Raw genomic sequence first — 20,394 nt, 5'->3', positions numbered from 1 at the left:
GTAAGAGTTTCGCCTTGGGAGCACACACACACACACACGCGCGCATACATAGAGAGTGACTATCCGGCAGCGCTTAATTATTTACAATTTATGGCTGTTCCATTGCCATCACGTTCCGAATGGACTTTTATAACTTTAACTTTCTTCGCTATCGCAGCGAATGCCGTTTGCTGGCAACTGCCTTCTAAGCGCGCTGCGGCTTTTTTCTTTCATTTTCTTTTCTTTTTTTCCATTTCATCGTTTCGTTTGCTTCTGCGCATTTGCCGTTGCTTAGCTGCAAATTACAACTTTCGTCTATTTTCGTCAAGATTTTTTGTAGTTTTTTTTTAATTATATAATTTAAACTTTTTTCCTTTGTGCATTTTTGCTGCTGTTGTTGTTGCTTGGCTTTGTTTTCGCTGTAACTTCTGCGTAAGTAATTTGCTTGCCATTGTTGCTTCAGTTTTACTTTTATTTGCATATGGCCAAGCTCACGGCTAATTATGCACGAGCTGAGGGAAATTTCCAATGGATTCTTAATTAACATTTAATTGCCTGCTCACTGACAGCATCAGCTCGTCAGAGCCCCCAAAAACACCCAAGCTGGGCTCCAAGAAAATCAAATGTATCTCACTCTATAGGTGAGTGTGCGTGTGTGTTTGTGTGTGTTGCTTGCATTTGGTAAAATCTTTTCAGTTGCAGTTTGCTGGTCTGGTCTGGTCTGGTCTGCTCAGCGAGCGTTTCAAGATCGGGGCTCGACCATTTGCAGTCGCAGTCTCAGCCCCAGCCTGAGTCTCTAACTGCGACTTCGACTTCGACTTCGAGTTGGTTAAAAGTATCTTGATGTTTAGGCTCTTTTCTGTTGTTGTTGGCTCTGCACTTACAGTTGCTTCTTTTGTCGTTTGTGCGGCTGGTGTTACTATCTTTATTGTTGTTGTTGTTGTAGAAAACTTTCTAATGCAGAAGCCGTCTGCTGTTTCATAGCTCACATTTCTCCACCCCTCTATTACTCTGGCTTGTGCATCTCTCTTGTTCTCTCTCTCTGTTGCTTCAATTGAATTTTCCCAGTACTTGATAGGCCTCTTTTAATACCCTGCACGCATTTGAGATGAAGTTGCTAAATTTTGTATTATCTGAATGAGAATTACTTTTACGTTAAACACATTTTTTCTATCTTTCACTCAGCTTTTGTGTCGCGAACAGATTCATTTTGATTGTCAAGATACTTTTGTATCTCCTAGCGAAGCTTACACATTGTGGGCTATAAATAACAGATACTTTTGTATATGTTATGAAAGCTCTTGATGTTAGAGGTAGTCACATATACAAAGGTAATAACAGATACCTTATAGATGCTTTTGTTCCCCTCAGATACTTCTTAGAGACTTTCGCACTTACTTTTTGATACTTTTTGTACATATTTATTAGACAAGAAACACAAAAACTACTTAAGAATTGCTACAGGGTATTATCTAGTCATGCAGTCCCAGCTGAAGCACTCTTACTTATTTTTGCTGGTCTTTCGATTGCTTTTTCTTTCTTTTGAGATTTTTCCCAAGCTTGTGAAATCGCTGGAGAATTTCAATCGAGTAAAACTTTTGTTCGGTCTTCAAGCATTTTCAATTCTATGCACACGGCACAGCGTGTATGTATGTGTGTGTATGTAGGTGTGCTTGTATGTTATGCACGTGCAGGTGAGTTCACATAAGTACTCGATAATCCGCTGTGATGCATCAACACATTATGATGCCAGTGGTCAGCGGCATCCGTTGGACCGATTGATGGTAATACTGATGCCGTTACTCCGAGCTTACTGCCATCTGGGTGAAAGTTAAATTTTAAATACGCTCACAGATCAGTCAGCGTAAAGCCTCTTCTTCTTGTAGCATGTAATCGTATGCCATCGATTGACTCATACTTAACCTGAGCCCTGCCTACTTACTAGCACTAAGCATCTCGTCTTTATGATAATTAGCACAAAATACAAGACAAAATGAAAATGATCTCAATTGGCGAGTATATGCTTAATTAGCAGGCGAGCCATACATTATATAAACCCCAGCCAGAACTAATGAATCACAAGATTCGAGACCCAAAATCGTCAGTGTAAAAAGTTATTTTCACTTTTTAATAATTAACATAAAATTATTAACCAGCAGCGCAAAGAAAGGAGAAAGAGAAATGGGTAAGAACCAAGAAAGAGCCAAAAGTCAAAAAGCAAAATCCAAAAGTCACAGCCACAGCCACAGCCGAAATAAAAATCAAAACAATGCAGAGCAGCACCAAATGCCAGAATCAGACAAATTGAAGAAATAAGCCACGAAAGTTGTAAATTCAATGAAACGAGATTTCGGACTTCGGATTTCATAAAGTCTCGTAAAGAACTGCCCACCGGCTGGGGCGAATGACTAAAAATCTTAAAATAAGAAAACATTAAGCTTGAAGAATTTTAAGTGAAATGAATTTGAAAGCTTTTCCCGTCGAGACCTGACCCAATTACCCATTTCGGCCTCATACCCCAAATGGCGGTGGAAGCCACAAAATGCCGAAAAGAACGAGAAGATGTGTGTGACGGAGCAACAGTTATGTGACGAACCGACCCAGTCAGACAATCGAAAGTTTATGTCATGCAACAGCGGCAGCAGCAGCGGCAGCAACAGCAGCTGACAATCTGGCAAGCGACTCACAGTGGGGCAAAGTTGCGGCCGCTTTACAGATGGGCAGGTATTTTTCAGGAATATCTCCTTTTCGTAAATAAAGAAACATTTTTGCAGCCCTTTAGAGTAGTGTAATGCTGCGCTGTGCAGCGACAGCTTTAAGATAAGCCACAGACTTGAGATGCATAAAGAGAGATGCTGGCCTTATAAGTCGACAGTAAAAAGTAAATCATATCGCGTCTTGAGATTCGACACGCCCTGTTAACAAGATCGAGAATATTTTTATATGTGAAAGTAATTGAGGAAAAAATATAAATTTATAAATATATATATGAGTACAGAAGCGAGTGAAATTCTGTTACTCACGCACACACATACGTAGTTACACATACATAAAACTACGAAAATAAAATACAACAAATTTTTTGGAAAGTCATGGCATGAAATGATTCTCGTGTATCTTTCATAGGCCTACCAAACCGCATGAACAATTGAGAGCAGCCAAAACGCAAGAAAAGAAAAAGTAACTTCACACCAACACACATGCACGCACACACACACACACACACACACACACATACACATATGTGTAAATGGACAGCTTGGTTAACGTCTGCTGGCCAGTAAATCGAAAAGATACACGAAACGAACACTACACAAAAAATAAAATAATAAAATCGAAACATAAAACATTCTGATTGTAAGAGCGTGGAAGTAGGTCAGCGTCGCTGCTGTTGCTGTTGCTATTGCCGCTGCCTTCACCTTCGCCGTCTTCGTCATCGCCAACGCGCTCTCGAACTTGGCTTTGGTCTCGACGGCGGCAGCAGCAGTGCTCGGCACAGACACCAAAAAAAAAAACAAAAATAAAATAACCTAGCAGCAAAAAATAAGAAGAATCAAAACTACAGCACACACACACACACACATACGAACGCGCACACTCGCACGCAGCGCCACGCTGATGGAATACTTAAAGCATCCGCGTCCACTTGCACTTTCTTTTTCAAGCGCTGCCGCTATCGCGGCTGGCGTCGCAGTTGCTGTCACAAAACTTGATTTGGCTTTTGCTTTGGCTCATTCTACTTCTGCTTGGCTCCCAGTTCGAGTCCCACAGCACAAGTTCGTGGCTTAAGTCTTTCGTTTGGGTCTGGCGCACGTTCGCTTCGCTTAGCTTTCGCTTTGTGCTTTGTGCTCTGTGACTGCTCCATTGTTTTGGGCTGCCCTGCTGCTGCTGGTGCTGTTGCTGGTGCTGCCCAAAATATTCTCTTGTGTCTTGCAGCCCGTTTATTATGACCAATTTGTTTGTAGGCCTCAATTTCACCAACTTGTATAACCATTTCAAATTGTGTAAGGAAACATTATTATTTGCAGAAAGTTACATATTAAACTAGCAATAAATATTTATACTTTTCACTTAGTCGGGCGTTAAGTAAATATGCAGCAAAGCAACTCAAAGACTTGCAGTTAGGAAAATCTTTTATTTTCGATTGATACTTTTAGTGTCCTTTTGCTAGTCCTACAAATATTGAATTCTTTTTTGTTGCACTTTCTAGTACCATAAAATATATTAAAAAATGTTTTACCTCTGCTCCAAGTTCGCTTTGATTCTAACACAGATATTTATTTTGGTTTGAAAAGTGTTGCATACTTTTAGGCATGGTTTAATTGTTCATTCGATATGCAATGGGAAAATTATTATGGCACTTGCAGAGAAACATAAACTACAAATACAAATCAAATCATCTTAAGTTAGATGTGAACTATATATATTATTTTTACTGTATAGAACCAAATTTGATATATTGATATATTTTTAAATGGGAGTAAAATATATATAAATATATTTTAACTTTTATTTATATTAATTAAGCACTCGTATTAACGGTGTCCATGTGAGGAATTTCGGTTCTAATAGAAGAGCTTACTTAAGAAAACTAATTACACTTTAAATTTTTGCTTGTTTATGTTTATTATAAAAAATATATATTATATTCAAGTTTATATATATATATATATATATATATATATATATATATATATATATATATATATATATATTAAATAAGAATTTCAAAAGAGTTTCAGGCATTAAACATTTAATATTTTAGAAGAAACTGGTTTTAATAAAGAGCTTAGCTCTTGAATCTAGCTTAGGGTTGGCGTTCATTTTGTTGTTTTTTTTTCTTAGTTTTTTTATCTGCTTGCAATATAAATAAATCTTAGTTGCATAAAGTCAGAGTCTTCAAGCTATCCTAATTCATCAATAAGAAATTCATAGCGAAAATAAATTTATTTCAAAAACGAATATTTAGATATCAAATTAGCGAGATTTTGTTTATGTCAATGCTGAACTATAAGTATAAGATTCGATGTGCCGCAGCACAGCAAAGGAAAAAAAAATGGAAATGGAATAAACTTTATACATAATGTGCTAAAATATAAATTAACTTCAACAGACACTTAAAAGAATTTCTAGAATTTAAATTAAGTTCAACAGATACTTAAAAGCATTGAAGACACACAGTTTGAGATATATGCTAAAAAAGCTTAATGTCAATAAATAAGAATTAAACAAGTAAGAAAGCTCTAGTCGGGGTGCCCGACTAGGAGATACCCTGATCCCAGTCCTCTGAGTTTTTTTTAAATTTTCCGTAGTTTGTATCGAGTATTCAAAAAAAAACAGAAAACAAATAAAAATCAACATTGCGAGACCAGGATTCGAACCCGGATTATTTGCGCAACGTGCACAAACTTTACCAACACCGCCACTTCATAACTAAAAAAAATAAAACAATAAAAAACGTTTCATCTCCACTGGTCTCGAACCCGGACCAAGCTGCATACGAGCGGCGCCTCTACCAACACAGCCACTTCCCTCTTTACGTAAGATGTTGCAAATTTGAACATAAGTAGCAGCTAATAATTCAGCACAATTCAATCGCAATTTCAATTCTTGGAATAGAAAAGAATGCACGCATTTGAATGTATGTGTGCACACGCATAGGAAAAATGCGTGCGCGTGGCGCTGCTGACATGTGCTTTTGCAAATTGGACAAACGTTTTGTTTAATAACTTCTGTTTTACTTAATGGATTTTAATGAAATTTTCAGCATATGATCTATATATCCTATTGGCTTGGTTGAGATGCAAACGCCTTGACATAATGGCCCTAGTTCCAACTAAACTTAAATTCTAAGAATTTGGGGGAATTTGGAGCCGGTATCCAAAATCCAACAAAAATCAAAATTGCATAAAATATACATAAGACTAAATACAAAATTTGGAAGCTCTAGCTCTTAAGACGTTCGAGATATAATTTATTTACTGCATTTCAATAATGTTTTTATTCGATAACAATTAAATGCGAATAGTTATCGAATATTTGAAACAAACTTGACCTGCGCGTGCTATACACGGACCTACAAAAAAAATTTCAAGTCTCTAGCTCTTATAGATGCTGAGATCCACGCGTTCACACATACGGACAGACGGACAGACGGACAGACGGACAGACGGACAGACAGACAGACGGACAGGGCTCAATCGACTCGGCTTGTCGTCCTGATCAAGAATATATATACTTTATGGGGTCTGCCACGCCTCCTTCTGCCTGTTACATACATTTGCACAAAACCATTATACCCTGATTTCCCATTTTTAATGGGATCAGGGTATAAAAAAAGAATCATCAAATTAAGAAATGAATTATGATGCCAATGGGCAAACTTTTTAGTTAGTCCCATAGTTAGTAAAGTTCAACTTACAGATAGAGCATTAAGTGATCCCAACTAACAGTTTAAGTATATGAAAATCAATTAAGTGACAGATTGAGGGAATTGCATTTAAGCACTTCCGAGCAATTGACATTTATTTTAGGATCAGTTGATGCTATATTTAAAGGTGCATTGTAAATTCGTATAAATATCTGGCCACGCAAGCAAGAAAATGAACGAAGCTAAAGCTGCATAAAAGGACAAATTCAAATGGCATGAGTGAGAAATAAAAAAAGAAAATTATATATGCGAGAAAAATGCATTGAGCAACTCAAATACCTAGACAATAAAAAATGCATTCACATGCATCTCTCGGCGCTGTGTTGCTGATTTTGGTAAAATTCAATTAATTGGCATGCAAAATGCGCGACGCGGCTATTTCGCAACTTCGTCGAGCCGAACCAATGCTTCCTCGAGAAGCTCTCGCGGATAACAACCTTGATGTTGATTTATAGATGTCTATGTGCTGTGACGGCGTCTATTTCGGTGCTTGCCGTTGCCGCTGCTTGCCTCTGGCTGCATCGGTGTCGGCGTTGCAGCGATGCTGCGTGCCTGCGTCCCTGGCTATTGCCCTCCTGCTCTTTCTCTCAGTATTTGCAGCGCTATCTGGCCTGCTCTTGCTGCTCAGGGTCCACGGCTTGCCAATTGTCTTGCAGCATCTGTCAGTCCTTCTAAGGTTCGTTTCTATTTTTCGAATTGGCAACGAGGTGAAGTATCTTCGCACTAGCTGCACGGCACGGCGCCGCCTGCAAGGGGCGACGGGGGCGGGGCGGGGCAGAGGGAACGGATACGGCTGCAATCGGCTAATCGACTGACGTGCTCTCCCGGCCACGCATATTTGCTTATCAGTCATTTAGATAGGTCGCAATCTAATTGCCCTGCAGTGTGTGCGTCACAGCTCTCTCCGACTCTCTGCATATACCCTGCAATCAGATGTATAGTTAGCAATTCTCAAGGGCAAGTCTATCTCTTAGATATCTTCAATAATCATTCAAAAAAGCAAACACAAGCTAACAAGGCTTTTATTGAACCAAGCAGAGTGTAGCGCCTACAGTTGTCGCATAGAGCCGAACGTGCCTGCTCGACAATTAGGAAACGGCTTATATGGATCGATTCACATTAAATGCGTGGCACTGCTTTCGCTCTACTCAATTTCTCTGCCTCTCTCCCAGCGAATTGCTGCTTGGCTGCCAACTAATTGAGTTCTCAACTCAATTAGGCATTCCCCCTGCGAGAGCCTTCGATATAAAGACGGCAATTGACCAGCCGCGTGCCATTTGTTGTTGAGTCTAGGAGCCAACAAGAATCGAACGTGCGATTTTAATTTTCATCAACTCCTTTCGTTGGCCTAAAAGGTGTGTGTCTGTGTGTGTGTGTACCCTGTACGCGTGTGTGTGCGTCTTCAGTTCAAAGGATTACACATGGATTACAGCTCGACAACTTTTTATCAATGGAATATGTGACTTATAATTGGAATTCAATTTGAGAATGAATCTAAAATTTCTAATCAAATTCTATTCTTTAAGTAAAATTATCTGAAATATTTTATTATGTCATACCGAGCGAAAATTGGATTAATGAGAAAAAAACTAAAGAACTTTAACTCCTAAAAGTGCTAGAAAAATGCCACAGATTACACACATTTGTTTCCCATATATCATTCTTCTACGATCTCATCTATAATTGCAGATAAACAACTGTCAAAATGTGTGACGATGATGCGGGTGCATTGGTTATCGACAACGGTTCGGGCATGTGCAAAGCCGGCTTCGCTGGTGATGACGCCCCCCGTGCTGTGTTCCCCTCGATTGTGGGTCGTCCACGCCACCAGGGTGTGATGGTGGGCATGGGTCAGAAGGATTCGTACGTGGGTGATGAGGCTCAGAGCAAGCGTGGTATTCTCACGCTCAAATATCCCATTGAGCACGGCATTATTACCAACTGGGATGATATGGAGAAGATCTGGCATCATACCTTCTACAATGAGTTGCGCGTGGCCCCCGAGGAGCATCCAGTATTATTGACAGAGGCCCCACTGAACCCCAAGGCCAATCGCGAGAAGATGACTCAGATTATGTTCGAGACTTTCAATTCGCCAGCCATGTACGTTGCCATCCAGGCTGTGCTCTCCCTGTACGCTTCCGGTCGTACCACTGGTATTGTGTTGGACTCCGGTGATGGTGTCTCCCACACTGTGCCCATCTATGAGGGCTTCGCCCTGCCCCATGCCATCCTGCGTCTGGACTTGGCCGGTCGCGACTTGACCGACTATCTGATGAAGATCCTGACTGAGCGTGGCTACTCATTCACCACCACTGCCGAGCGTGAAATCGTGCGTGACATCAAGGAGAAGCTGTGCTATGTGGCTCTGGACTTTGAGCAGGAAATGGCCACCGCTGCCGCCTCCACCTCGCTGGAGAAGTCGTACGAGTTGCCCGATGGTCAGGTCATTACCATTGGCAATGAGCGTTTCCGTTGCCCCGAGGCTCTGTTCCAGCCCTCGTTCTTGGGCATGGAGTCGTCTGGTATTCATGAGACTGTCTACAACTCGATCATGAAGTGCGATGTCGATATCCGTAAGGATCTGTATGCCAACTCTGTCCTGTCCGGCGGTACTACCATGTATCCAGGTAAAAGATTAAGATTCCTTTGACTCAGAATCCCATTGTAATACCTTTTGTGTATTAGGTATTGCTGATCGTATGCAAAAGGAGATCACCGCTCTGGCCCCATCGACCATCAAGATCAAGATCATTGCGCCACCTGAGAGAAAGTACTCCGTCTGGATTGGTGGCTCCATCTTGGCATCGCTGTCCACCTTCCAGCAGATGTGGATCTCCAAGCAGGAGTACGATGAGTCTGGTCCCGGCATTGTGCACCGCAAGTGCTTTTAAATCTTTCCCGCGTTGCGAAAGATCAACAAAGACAACAACCAGGCTAGCAAAGTCACAAACCAGCACCAACATCAACACCAACACCAACACCAACATCAGCGAGCTTTTCACCAACGCCAGCCCGCTGCTCATTAGGCCAAACCAGCATAGAAGAAGACAAGGATAACAACAACAATCTAGTGTTAACTTATCATAATGATCACAACAACAAGAACAACAACAACAACAAGAGGCTAACAAAACACTCTTCAAGCCATATACCCTAAAAAAAAAGAGAAATATGACCACAGGCGAATTTCGCATTGACGAACTTTTGGGCGAAATTTGCTGAAAGTGTGAAAATATTAAAATATTTTATAAACTTATCTAAACTGTATATGAATGAGCTTTTAATCGTAGTCAGTGAAGTTAAAGCCAAATATATATCTTCCATTAAAACTATAAACATTTTCAATAAAGACAATTTTTTATTTCAATTACATATCCTTCTATATTGTTAACAATATGAATATCATTTTCGGTTTAACAATTTGTTTTTACATAGGTTAAATTACTGTTGTAGATATGCTTAAACATAAATTCATTAATTAATTAATATATATAATACCAAAATACGTTAAAATTTAATTGGGCAGGGGCGGGGCGGTGACGGGGGCGAGTGGTGCAGAGAGGATTAAAATTATAATTGTGTCAATGAAATGAATCGATTTGGCAGTGATATTTGAAGCGTGTCCACGTGTATGGGGGGACTTAGATTTGCTGTATCTGGCTTTTTGGATTGGGTGTCGAAATTCCTAAGTATGAGTATTCTTGTTGCAAGCTAACGTACGTACGTATAAGTAGATTTATATATATACATACACATATACACATATAGTACATATATAATCGTACATACAATTGATTACTTTACTAAAGTTAGTCATAGATATACAAATATTGTATAAGGCGGCATTGCACTTTGTTAAGTTAACTTAAAGTGTTAAGAATATTTGAATATCGAAAGGTTGCTTCTCTAATCTATTGAAACTTCGGATATAGCATCCTGTATACCCGAGTCAAATAAAATCGTACGAAATTATGGTAATCCAATTTGGAATTAAGACTTTTTAAGATCGATCCCACGCTATCATAAAATATTATATAAAAATTATAATTTTTTTTAGTTTTTTTGGTGTGTTTTTGATGCAGACATTTTTTGTAGATATATGATAATATTTATATATATATATTAGGTAATTCAAGCCAGTCCTGCTTAGATTTTAATAAAATATCATCCTGCTAGCCTGTTAATTTGATTAACAAGCCAATTGACATCATTAGCTTAAAACATTTTCATGCCCAGAACATTTTACAAAGGCTTTCATATAATTAGTTGACGAACTATCGTTTTACTTAACTTTGTAGTCTAGTGTTAGCTTCTATATTTACAATTTCTTACAATTTCTATGAATGGCAATGAAATATGCTAAATTTTTTCTTTTACTAATTTTTTGTATTTTTTTATTTTTTTATTTTTTTTTTATGCAGCTTTAGGTTTTTTGTTGGCAGTTTCTTGTCCTCATAATCGGAGACAACTCATATATTTAAAGACCCATTCACGGTCCGATTAATTTAACATTTAGATGGGCATTACTCAGCGTTGAAAACTGCCCGACTGAGATTCGAAAATACTTTGCTTTTTGTTGTTTTGTTTCTTTTTTATATCCTAAAGGTCGTTAGTAATTTAACTAGCTAACTATATATATTGCCAGTGTACGTGTGCGTGTGTGTGTGTGTGTTAGTGTATAAGCATGCGTGTAAATCGTTTTAATACTATTCAATTTGTATGTTTTGTGCAATTTAGATAGTAGGTGTGGCAAAACAAACTGTTTAAATGCACTAGAGTCGAGCGACCTTAAAATCGATTCGCATAAAATAAGCACCAAAGATTCATTAGGCCCAACGACTTGGGCTACAGCACCAATCATAGAGCATAGAGGCTGGGCACCTTATACAAAGAATTTATGCACAAGAATGTTTTAGGGACACTTCTGATGAACTAACTTCAATTTCGCTTCAGTCCTTGCCTCGCTCACGCTCTCTCACTCACTCTCTCTCTCTTCCCCTGGTCTTACCGCTGGTTATAACACCCAAGACTCGAGGCCTGTTATGTGTAAACGCCCCATGACTTAGGTCTCCTGACCAACAATAAAAAATAGGAGAATACAACGCGACAAAATGAACTTTGACCGACTCTTAACAGCAATTCATTTCGTATATGCCTTACCGATCTTTGACACATTATCAATGATCGCACTGAGAGCAACACACTGGAAGCGATGCTTAGGTCTGCCATCTCGCTCTGTGGCACTAAGTCTATAGCTCTTGGGCTCTGCGAGACGTGCGGCTGAGGGACCGAAGCAGAAGTGAAGTTGCCGTGGGAAGTCTCGCTAGGCATTCTTCTGCGCAAGTTTTTTGCATAAGGTGTCCAAGCTATATGCTCTATCTGCAATTGCTGTGGGCGCATGATCACAGAATGTCCACATAGAGTCCGGACGCGGGCGATATGTGACAGCGCCCGCAAAAGCCACCACAAAAAGCACGTCGTGACGCCGAAGTTGTGTTGAACTGCGAATGAAGCAGAAGTTAAGTAAGTGGCTGCAGTGGTTCGTTCTGACTCTGGTTCGGATTCTATGGTAACTTACCCCGCTGGCTCGATGCATGATCGCATGACTGCCGTACGTGTTCCACACGGTGCCCGGACGCAGGGAAAAACCCGTATGCTCCACACTGATAGAAAAGTCGCCTTGCGGGCAGTTCATGTTGCGATTGTAGCAGTCGCCAGCTGATCCCAGCGCTTGGCGCTGACCCCGCGACTCGGAAAACTCGAAATCGTTCTCGATAATCCTCAGGTCGCTGATGTTCAGACGCAGCTTGGCAAAGTGCGTTCGTCCGGAGTTCTGATCGTTCACATACTCGTGGCTCCTCGACGTTGGCGGACAGCTGTCGATCAGTCGCGTCTTGTACTCATAGTAGATGGAATAGTTCTCCTGCGGCTTCACTGTAATATACTCTCGCGGCGTCCGACTGGTCATTTGATGGCAGTAGATGCGCACCTGCCGTGAGCCCACCTGCAGCGTGTATTCGCCATCCTTGTAGATGCCATACATTTGCTGCACATCGGCGCAGCTCTGTGCGCGTCGCACCTGCACAGTCTTCGACTGGTTGTTGCCGCTGATGCTTCGTCTCCGGCAGCTGGGCGGCGGCGTGCACTTGACCTTCGTCAGCCTGCTGGTCTTACGCATTTTCGAGTCATAGTAGTAGTTGCGTCGCTGCTCGTAGCCCGTGCAATCGCACTGGAAATAAACCAAATTCAGATATTAAAATTTGAATCAAGGAAGTAATCGATGCGCTTACCGCTCTTGTCACCTTGGTGCGCATTCGGGCGCAGTTGGTGCATATTTTCCTGTGGGGCGGTCGCTTTTTGGCATCGCAATGCCTGTCGTCCACCGTGTTGCCGGGCCACGCCTCGCAGTGCACATATCTCGTCTGATACTCCTCCGTGCAGTCCTTGGAGCAGCGCGTCCAGTCGGACACATCCCATTTGCAGTTGATGTAGCACTTCTTGCTGGACTTGCGCAGCGATGGCTTCCGCACGTTTAACGACTTGCAGAAAGAGTCGGCCACATATTCCCGACGCTTGGGCGTGCCACGCACTTCTGACTTGTAGACGCGGGCACATTTCTGCAGCCTGCGCTTTATGCCCGAGCCACATTCCACAGAGCACTAGAAAAAGAAAATTTTAGCATTTTATCTAAGCCTCGTCTGCTGTGCCTCCTTCTTACCTTCTCCCATTCGCTAACGTATTTGATGTGGCAACAGTTGCGCGCCGCCTTGGGCATCCTATCCTTTGGACAGTAGCCGCCATAACTGTTCGAGCAGGTCACCGTGCGATTCATTTTGCACCAGTCGCTGCACTCGCCCCACTCGCCCGTCACCCAGGCGATCACAGAGCGTTGGTTTATCTACAGAATTCGATTTTAAGATATATTTGACTTTCATTTTGCTGGCTCATATCTCACCATCTGATCTGGATAAAAGCGACAGGGCTCCATGTTGCACGTGCGCAGCAGGTTGTTCAGTGCGTATTTGGTTCGCGGATTGCACAGCTCGTCGCTGACGGGCGTATGGTTCAAATAGCAGCGCACCTCGCGCACTTGGGTGCCCGTGCCACAGGTCTGGGTGCACTACACAATACAGAGGACATGTATCATTTCGTATGCCGTGAGATCTGCATTGGGTACTTACCGTTGACCACTCCGTGTAGTTCCAGCAACCCTCGCGGCACTCCTCGTGGCGCACAATCTCGAACTTGGCTTGACAGAAGGACATGTCCACGATATTCGTACGCTGAATATCCGGGAATGTCTGTATGCAGTTGAAGTTCTTCTCGCGCACGCCCAGCTCTCCACAGGCCGCGGAGCACTCCGATATGCTCGTCGTGTTCAATCTAAATGTGAATTGAGTTAACTATCAGAGCTGGAGCAGAGGCAATTAAAGTGCCAACTCACGTTAGGATGCAATCCGTGTTGCAGCTGCGTGACTCCGCCTTTGGCTTAGCCGACTCCTCGCAGAACTGGGAAGCTACCTTTAGACCTTGCGTGGTGCTTATGCAGGTGGCCTGGCGATGCATTGTGCCTTGGCAGAGAGAGTCGCAACTGCTCCAAGCGGGCATTTGCCAGCGATAGATCTCCACCTCAGCTTCCGCAATGAACGGCTTGTCCAAAGTGTAGGTGTACGAAATAAGTACCGTATTCTGATCCTTGGCAGCACTCAGATCAATCGAAATGACCTAAACAGAGGACATAATTAGCCAAGGAACTTAAGACGTAATGCGGCTAAACCGACCTTAACTATCAGATCTCGCGTCAGCTTCCATGAGTAGGTGGAGTTAACGCGCTCCACCGTGCTGTTGGAACCATTGTAGTCGAGTGTAACGCCTGCATAGGTAGTCTTCTTGGGATAAGGCGTTACTACTTTGTCGTTATTCAGCAGGTTATCATGGTTGTCGTTGCTTAGAACAATGTAGTTCTGATCGGGATAACCGGGTTGCGTGATAACAATATTCGAGGCACCTGCAAAAATAAATAAGAAATATTTCAATAAAATATCAAATAAGAGTAACCTAGTCGACAGTGCCTTAATGGGAGATAACCTGAACTCTGTGCAGAGTTGCTATTCCCATAACTCTACGCTTCTTTGCAAGGGAAAATCCGAAATATGGGAAATACTAGAATATACACATCCAATTTGAAATATCTAGCTTTTGCCGCATTAAAGTCAGTTAGAGTGAAAGAGGTATAGCGAGAGAATGAAACATATGCAGTTACTATTGCAGTTAATGCAGCCCTGGGAATTAGAAAAAGTGCATTCTTAGGCAGATCAACTAGTCCAAATGTTAGTTAACAGAAAATGTTAACAGAGGAAGTGTCAGCTTTACATTGGAAAGTGAGCTCGATAAATAGTCAATTACCGATAAGTCATCATAGGCTACGTGCGGCCATTAGCAAAAAAGCAAAGCGGATGTTGGACATAAATTAATATTTCCTTGCCTCAGTTGTTTCATTCATGATTTTTTAATGCCATTGTACTCATGCATAGGGCAGTAAATTTTGTAAACGAATGTTTTGTGCTAATAATAGCTATTATTGATTCACTGAAGTAGTGCAACGAAACCATGTGCCTGCCTATGTGTGTGTGTGTGTGTGTTAATATGTCTAAGGTATGTATGTACGCCATTTCTTTTTTTTTGCGCTTTCTGATAAGCACTTTGCAATTCAAATCAATTTTTATAGACAACTACTGGCGACCTCCGGCTTGAACCGGCGCCAATGCCCCGTCTGTTGATTAACCAGCAATCTGTGTGTACGTGAGGCGCCTAGGTGCACTGGGAAGATCAACAGCTGATCAGCCGGGAGCAGCGAGCAACACGAGTTACGTGTTCCAGCTAACAAGGTGAGTACAAAAAAAAAACATGCATACATAAGTACGTACAGACATATATGTATGTATGTATGCATGAGTATGTAAATGTTAGCTTGTTTTTGGCTAAGGGCGGGGCTTTCAATGACTCAACTGGGCATCAAACTTGAATTAATAAAAACTATTTAATAGCACATTAAGTCGCGCAACGCATAAGCACTTGCCATTAGCATTCATTCATCAAATCATTAGCCAAAAATTTTATTATTGAATTTTTCTACTTTTTTTTTTATACCTTTTACCCATTGCAAATGAGAGCTGAGGCTATGTTGGTTTTGTGCAAATGTACGTAACAAGCAGCAGCAGGCATATCCGATTTTGATCATGATCGATAAATCGATTTAGCTACGTTCACCTGTTTGCCCGTATGCATAACTGTGTCGGGCTCGGAGGATCTAAGATCTTTTTTCCCCCAAGATTTATATATAATTTGTAGTTATTAACGAGCAAATATTTAATATATATTATGAAAACAAACTGTGGAATCGAATCTATCGGTTTCCGTCAAGACTGCGTCTAAGTCAAAGCATTGCCTCGCAGTATTGACAAGTAATGAAACTATTTTTAATAAGGTTAAGCTTCTATCCATTATATGGCTAGGTACACATGTGTGCTTGAAACTGAAGCGCTGGGTATCTGCTAGTCGCGCAACTTGCAACTCGTTATATATTTAGCCTTTTTTGTTAGTTTTGGCCGCTTGACAACGGGGCGTGTTGCGCGAGAGCTTGTTGGCGGATAGAAGTTAGAACTTTAGGATGTACACACCTTTTGGTATTGTGGCGACGTAGAAGAGGCTCTGTGAGAGCTTCTTTTGCTTCAGCAAATCTGAGACTTTCACGTTTCCGGTGTATTCCTCGCACGTATCGTTGCGTCCCTCGCAGACGCCGCATTTGTCTGCAAAGAAATCAAATTGATGACTGAAGATTTTTGGCTTTAATTGCGACTGCGACTAATTACCTAGCTTGGCAATGGAGTTGAGTTCATTGTCGCAGCCAGCCGGCCGGCAGATGCCATTGACGCACTTGTCAAAGCTGTCCACGTTGCAGTTGGTGCCATCTGTGACTACATCCTTCAGCAGAAAGTAGGCGGTGTTATCTTCTATGCGACAATACAATTTGCACTTGTCCAACTCGTGGGTGTTCACTGTGACATGAGCTGGTTAGTTGCATGACTCGATTGACATTCGAATACACTTACGTCCATATTTCGGTATCCATTTGGAGGATGGACTGACGCCCGGTATCTTCTTTTTGCCGTACATATCGTAGCACTGCTGCTCGCGAGGCTCGACGGTGCCTGGGGGACAGCTGTGCGTGTTGCAGGAGCGATACTTCTTGCGGCTGCCCACACAATACTTGCCACCGTTTTCGGGCTGTGGATTGTTGCACTCACGGCGTGAGTGCTGTACACCGCCGCCGCACGTCAAGCTACAGGGCGTAAAGGCGTCCCAAGGACCCCAACCGCCGTGCACCATGTGTAGAGCACTGCCCGAACGTGGCACACACTTACCTTTCTGACACCAAAACCTGTTGTTGCTATTGCTGTTACAGGGCGTGCCATCTGCCCAGGGCAAGTTGCTGGAACGGCAGAGTCCATTGGGATGCGTATTGGCGTTGCAGAAAAGCTTCTTGCACTCCACCTCCGAGAAGCAATGGGTACTCTGGTTGCCATGTATCAGACGACACTGATGGTCCAGCGAATAAATCTCACCAGGCTGCTTCGTGCTCTCTTCTTTCATGGACTTGGATGGCGTGTTCTCCAGGCAGGACTTGTCCATTTTTCTAAACAGAAATCAAGTCAAGTCGCAAATTCTCTTATTTCTGTACTGCATAAGGACTTACTCGAGAAATTCGGAGACATAGTGCTGCGAGCACTTGGACCATGACCACGGATACATGTTATCGCCCATGACGCTGGACATGATGTGCAGTGTGCCCGACTTCATATTGTATGGCTTGCAACGGTCGTCATCATCGTGTGGCATATTAAAGCTAAAGAAACAAAAACTGGGCTAGAGCCTCGGGCTTATGCCAGCAATCACAATCGGACTCACATGTGGCCCAGTTCGTGGGCAATCGTAAAGGCGGCAGCCAGGCCGTTATCCTGAACAATGGAGCAGGAGCGAGCCTTACACAGAGTGCCCAGCTCGGCCAGGCCCAGGGTCCTGCAGCGCTCGTCACGCTCATTGCTGCAAATCTTATCGCTGCAAATGAAAAAGGGGAGGTCCATTAGCTGGGCGTGACAGAACGCGCAGAGCCTTCAATTACCGCGTGATAAGTATGCTGGTGTCGTAGTGATAGCCCCTTCTGGTTAGATCTGAACAGAAGCTATTGAGTTTCTCGTTGGTGGAGCTGGCACGATCAGGCCCGTTGCGCGCCTCCGAGGAGAACTCCAGCAGATTGAGCAGTGACAGCTTTATGGAGTAACCAATGCTGGCATCCGCAAAGATATTCGATACGATCGAGAATAGCGTGAGAATATAGGACTTAAGGTCTCCGCCGTGGAACTCGACCATGGTGTTGTCAACGGCAATGAGCACCTCAAGCGTGTAGACTTGATTGTCCAGATTCGGAAAGTGGCGCTTCTGTCGCGTGAGACGTGGTCGCATACTAGCCGCCATGTCGAGCGCCTCGAGCTCTAGATCAAAATCGGAGACAGCGTGTCTAGGACTGCGCTGCGAATTCCGCCAGACCCGATGCAAAATCTGGTCGCCGTCCGTCTGGTTGACCGGCTGAATGAGCATTGTGCCGAAACTGGTTTTTATATAACCGGTCTGTGGAATAGGGGCAGGACAGGAGTTGGATATAAGCTAATTAGTAGTCATATTCGGCGATATATTGATAAGTATAATTTGCGAAATGGTAATTTAATGCAAATGGCTTTCTGAAGGTCTCAGCCCCAGCTGATCTCAACCAGCTGCCACCTGTCGACGTTAATGTTCATGTTTTTGCTGTCATTGACTTACCATGCCACCGCAGAGAGAGACGGCAACTGCAGATTGATTATCGCCGTCAATGTAGCCTTTATAATAGCAGCCCAGAAAGTGTCCGCTCTCCTCCTCCTGGTCATGATTCGATTCCTCGGTGCGATTGTTGAGTATGCGTATCACTCGAAATGTGTTCGATGGTATGAATGAGGTGTCCTGATGCAGCATGAGATGTAGCACCTTACCAAATACGTGCAACAAGTATTCCGGATGCGGATCCCAAATCTGGCTGGACTCGCTGCGGAACGTGCCCGTCATGCTGAACGCAGAAGTCGTGTCTGCAATGATACATTGCCATCCTCATTTGTCCAACTGTTATTGGCCAACCACTTACCCCTCAGGCTGCTGTTGCCGCCGCTGCTGCTCTGTCGCTTCGATTCGTATAGCATGTCCTCGGCATTGAGACTAATGTTGTGTATCTTTTGGGGCGTCACAAAGCCGCTCAGATTGTCGTCGTCCATGTACTGTATGTTGTCGAATTTGTCGCCGTTTTCAATATCGCGTTCATCGCTCTTGTTGATAATAATCGTATCGTTTAGAAAGTGCTCGTCTACCTCGTATAAGCGTGCGGGACTGCTATCGCTCTGCGTGCCGCAAAAGAAGAAGATTAACACGCCGAACAGGCTCAGCGCTACCACGCTGAACCATATGAGAGTGTGCTGGCGCCAGTGTGTAGACATGTTGCGGATATTTTTATGCTTGTAGAACCACCATTCGCAGGTCTTCTTCAGCACAAGCTGCAAGAGTTGCAAACACAGACAGTTGAGAAGAAAGTCATAGTCGAGGTGTCGCTATAGCTATGCCAAGATCTAAATGCTGTATCGTTCGTCGAGCACACGATACGCTCGAAAGTTGAAAGTTTGTGGCATTCTCTCACATCTTGACGGCCGATTGCAGCCACCGGCAAAGCTAGCCGACTTGGGCACGTTCCACTCGCCCGCAAATAAGTAAACATTATCATTAAGAGCGAGAGATTGGGGGTTGAACGTATTGATTTGAGTGATAAACACTTGGAAATGCTTATTGTGTATCGATCAACCGGCCAGCTGTTCTATATCATCAGCTGGTTGCATACCAAGCAAAGAATTTGCATAGATAAATACAATTTATCCTTGTTAAATGTATAAGCATCATTAGATGAATCTACCTAACTCTGTCTGCTCGTTTGCTCGTCATAGAAAAGCTAGAGACTGACTCTTTACACGGCCTTAAGGGCTCTTTGACTTTCCCCTTTCAGTCAATTAATAAACCAGTTTGAAATATTTGCACATTTTGGCGCCCAATTAAAGTGCAATTTAAATATAGCAAATTATCGCTATTCCATGGATGGACCGATTATCGATTGAAGCGTTTCGATAATTACAAACATAAGACTGTGTCCAGAAACCTGGCCAGAACATATATTTTTTATTGTGTTGTTGTCGTGTACTCAGGGTGTTAGTTTTAAAAATGGCATTCAAGCGTCTGGCACTCAGTAATACTTTCGCAGCCCAAGTGATAACGTGCTCTTTGATTCTCTTGCGCTGGCTGCAGTCAACTAATAAAATAATAAATTACAGTCTGCCCCGGTGTGTCATAGTCTGTGAGTGTGCCAGAGGCAAAGTACAAAACAAAACACAAAAGAGGAGATGGAACTGAAATGAAACGCAGCCAGAGCCAAGTAGCTCTCTTATAGCTATACCTACGATGCCTTTAATTTGTATTGGTGGCTGTTGTTGTGCACCTCTCGGACGCCGCGAATTTGTGAAATTTGTGCATTTAGCGTATCGTGATCAATGTGGCTTTTAAATGTGGTGTCGAAAATTTAATTGAAATTCGCCGAAAATATGCACGAAATTAGTTGCCAAATCATTTTTGGCTCAATAATGTCGCATTTTACATAATTTGACGGCAGCTCGGTGAACTCTGTGAACCGGCGACGCATTTGTTATTTTATTTTGCCAACAAATGGACGTAGCGAACGTGTCTCTCATTTCTTTTTCTTTTCGGGTGCTTCCAAAACTGGATGCCAAGGCGTACCACGTGTCCACGGACTTCCGTTGCGTTCCGCCACATTTAACGATTATGGAAACAAAAAACCT

The 20,394-nt window shown here is 42.7% G+C and overlaps 2 protein-coding genes across 3 annotated transcripts in view; one reads left to right on the top strand and one right to left on the bottom strand.

The window, feature by feature from the left end:
* The first annotated feature begins 7,667 nt into the window (after positions 1 to 7,667).
* LOC111595218 (actin, indirect flight muscle) lies at positions 7,668 to 9,458 on the top strand. The gene is made up of 3 exons (XM_023308832.2): positions 7,668 to 7,764; positions 8,099 to 9,039; positions 9,098 to 9,458. The coding sequence occupies exons 2-3, from the start codon at positions 8,115 to 8,117 to the stop codon at positions 9,301 to 9,303; spliced, it is 1,131 nt and encodes a 376-aa protein (XP_023164600.1). The 5' UTR covers positions 7,668 to 7,764; positions 8,099 to 8,114; the 3' UTR covers positions 9,304 to 9,458.
* Positions 9,459 to 10,023: 565 nt separating this feature from the next.
* LOC111595220 (A disintegrin and metalloproteinase with thrombospondin motifs 9) overlaps positions 10,024 to 20,394 on the bottom strand; it is a 43,049-nt gene continuing 32,678 nt past the window's right edge. The window contains exons 2-18 of one of the 2 annotated variants that reach the window (XR_002751174.2): positions 18,648 to 19,050; positions 18,293 to 18,591; positions 17,595 to 18,100; positions 17,381 to 17,530; positions 17,169 to 17,318; positions 16,525 to 17,108; positions 16,285 to 16,470; positions 16,093 to 16,221; positions 14,194 to 14,420; positions 13,857 to 14,137; positions 13,594 to 13,795; positions 13,368 to 13,532; positions 13,131 to 13,310; positions 12,703 to 13,071; positions 11,991 to 12,641; positions 11,573 to 11,913; positions 10,024 to 11,483 (exon numbers count right to left, since the gene is read on the bottom strand). Coding sequence is in view for 1 of the 2 variants with exons in the window: in XM_023308835.2 (XP_023164603.2) it covers positions 11,815 to 11,913; positions 11,991 to 12,641; positions 12,703 to 13,071; positions 13,131 to 13,310; positions 13,368 to 13,532; positions 13,594 to 13,795; positions 13,857 to 14,137; positions 14,194 to 14,420; positions 16,093 to 16,221; positions 16,285 to 16,470; positions 16,525 to 17,108; positions 17,169 to 17,318; positions 17,381 to 17,530; positions 17,595 to 18,100; positions 18,293 to 18,591; positions 18,648 to 19,050 (4,581 nt within the window). In the remaining variant the exon portion in view is untranslated. Of the gene's footprint in view, positions 11,914 to 11,990; positions 12,642 to 12,702; positions 13,072 to 13,130; positions 13,311 to 13,367; positions 13,533 to 13,593; positions 13,796 to 13,856; positions 14,138 to 14,193; positions 14,421 to 16,092; positions 16,222 to 16,284; positions 16,471 to 16,524; positions 17,109 to 17,168; positions 17,319 to 17,380; positions 17,531 to 17,594; positions 18,101 to 18,292; positions 18,592 to 18,647; positions 19,051 to 20,394 lie in introns of both variants that reach the window. The other variant, XM_023308835.2, reaches the window with a different exon arrangement.

This window comes from Drosophila hydei, unplaced genomic scaffold (genome assembly GCF_003285905.1).
Source record: "Drosophila hydei strain 15085-1641.00,03,60 unplaced genomic scaffold, DhydRS2 tig00008119-arrow-pilon, whole genome shotgun sequence".
NCBI lineage: Eukaryota > Metazoa > Arthropoda > Insecta > Diptera > Drosophilidae > Drosophila > Drosophila hydei.
The sequence above is the reverse complement of the archived record's forward strand: the minus strand, read 5'-3'. Positions and strand labels throughout refer to the sequence as shown.

Excerpts from the sequence above, each read along its gene's own strand:
- LOC111595218 (XM_023308832.2), top strand. The coding sequence starts at position 8,115 with ATGTGTGACGATGATGCGGGTGCATTGGTTATCGACAACGGTTCGGGC. Across the intron at positions 9,040-9,097 it reads CGGTACTACCATGTATCCAG|GTATTGCTGATCGTATGCAA; the intron begins GTAAAAGATTAA and ends TTTGTGTATTAG.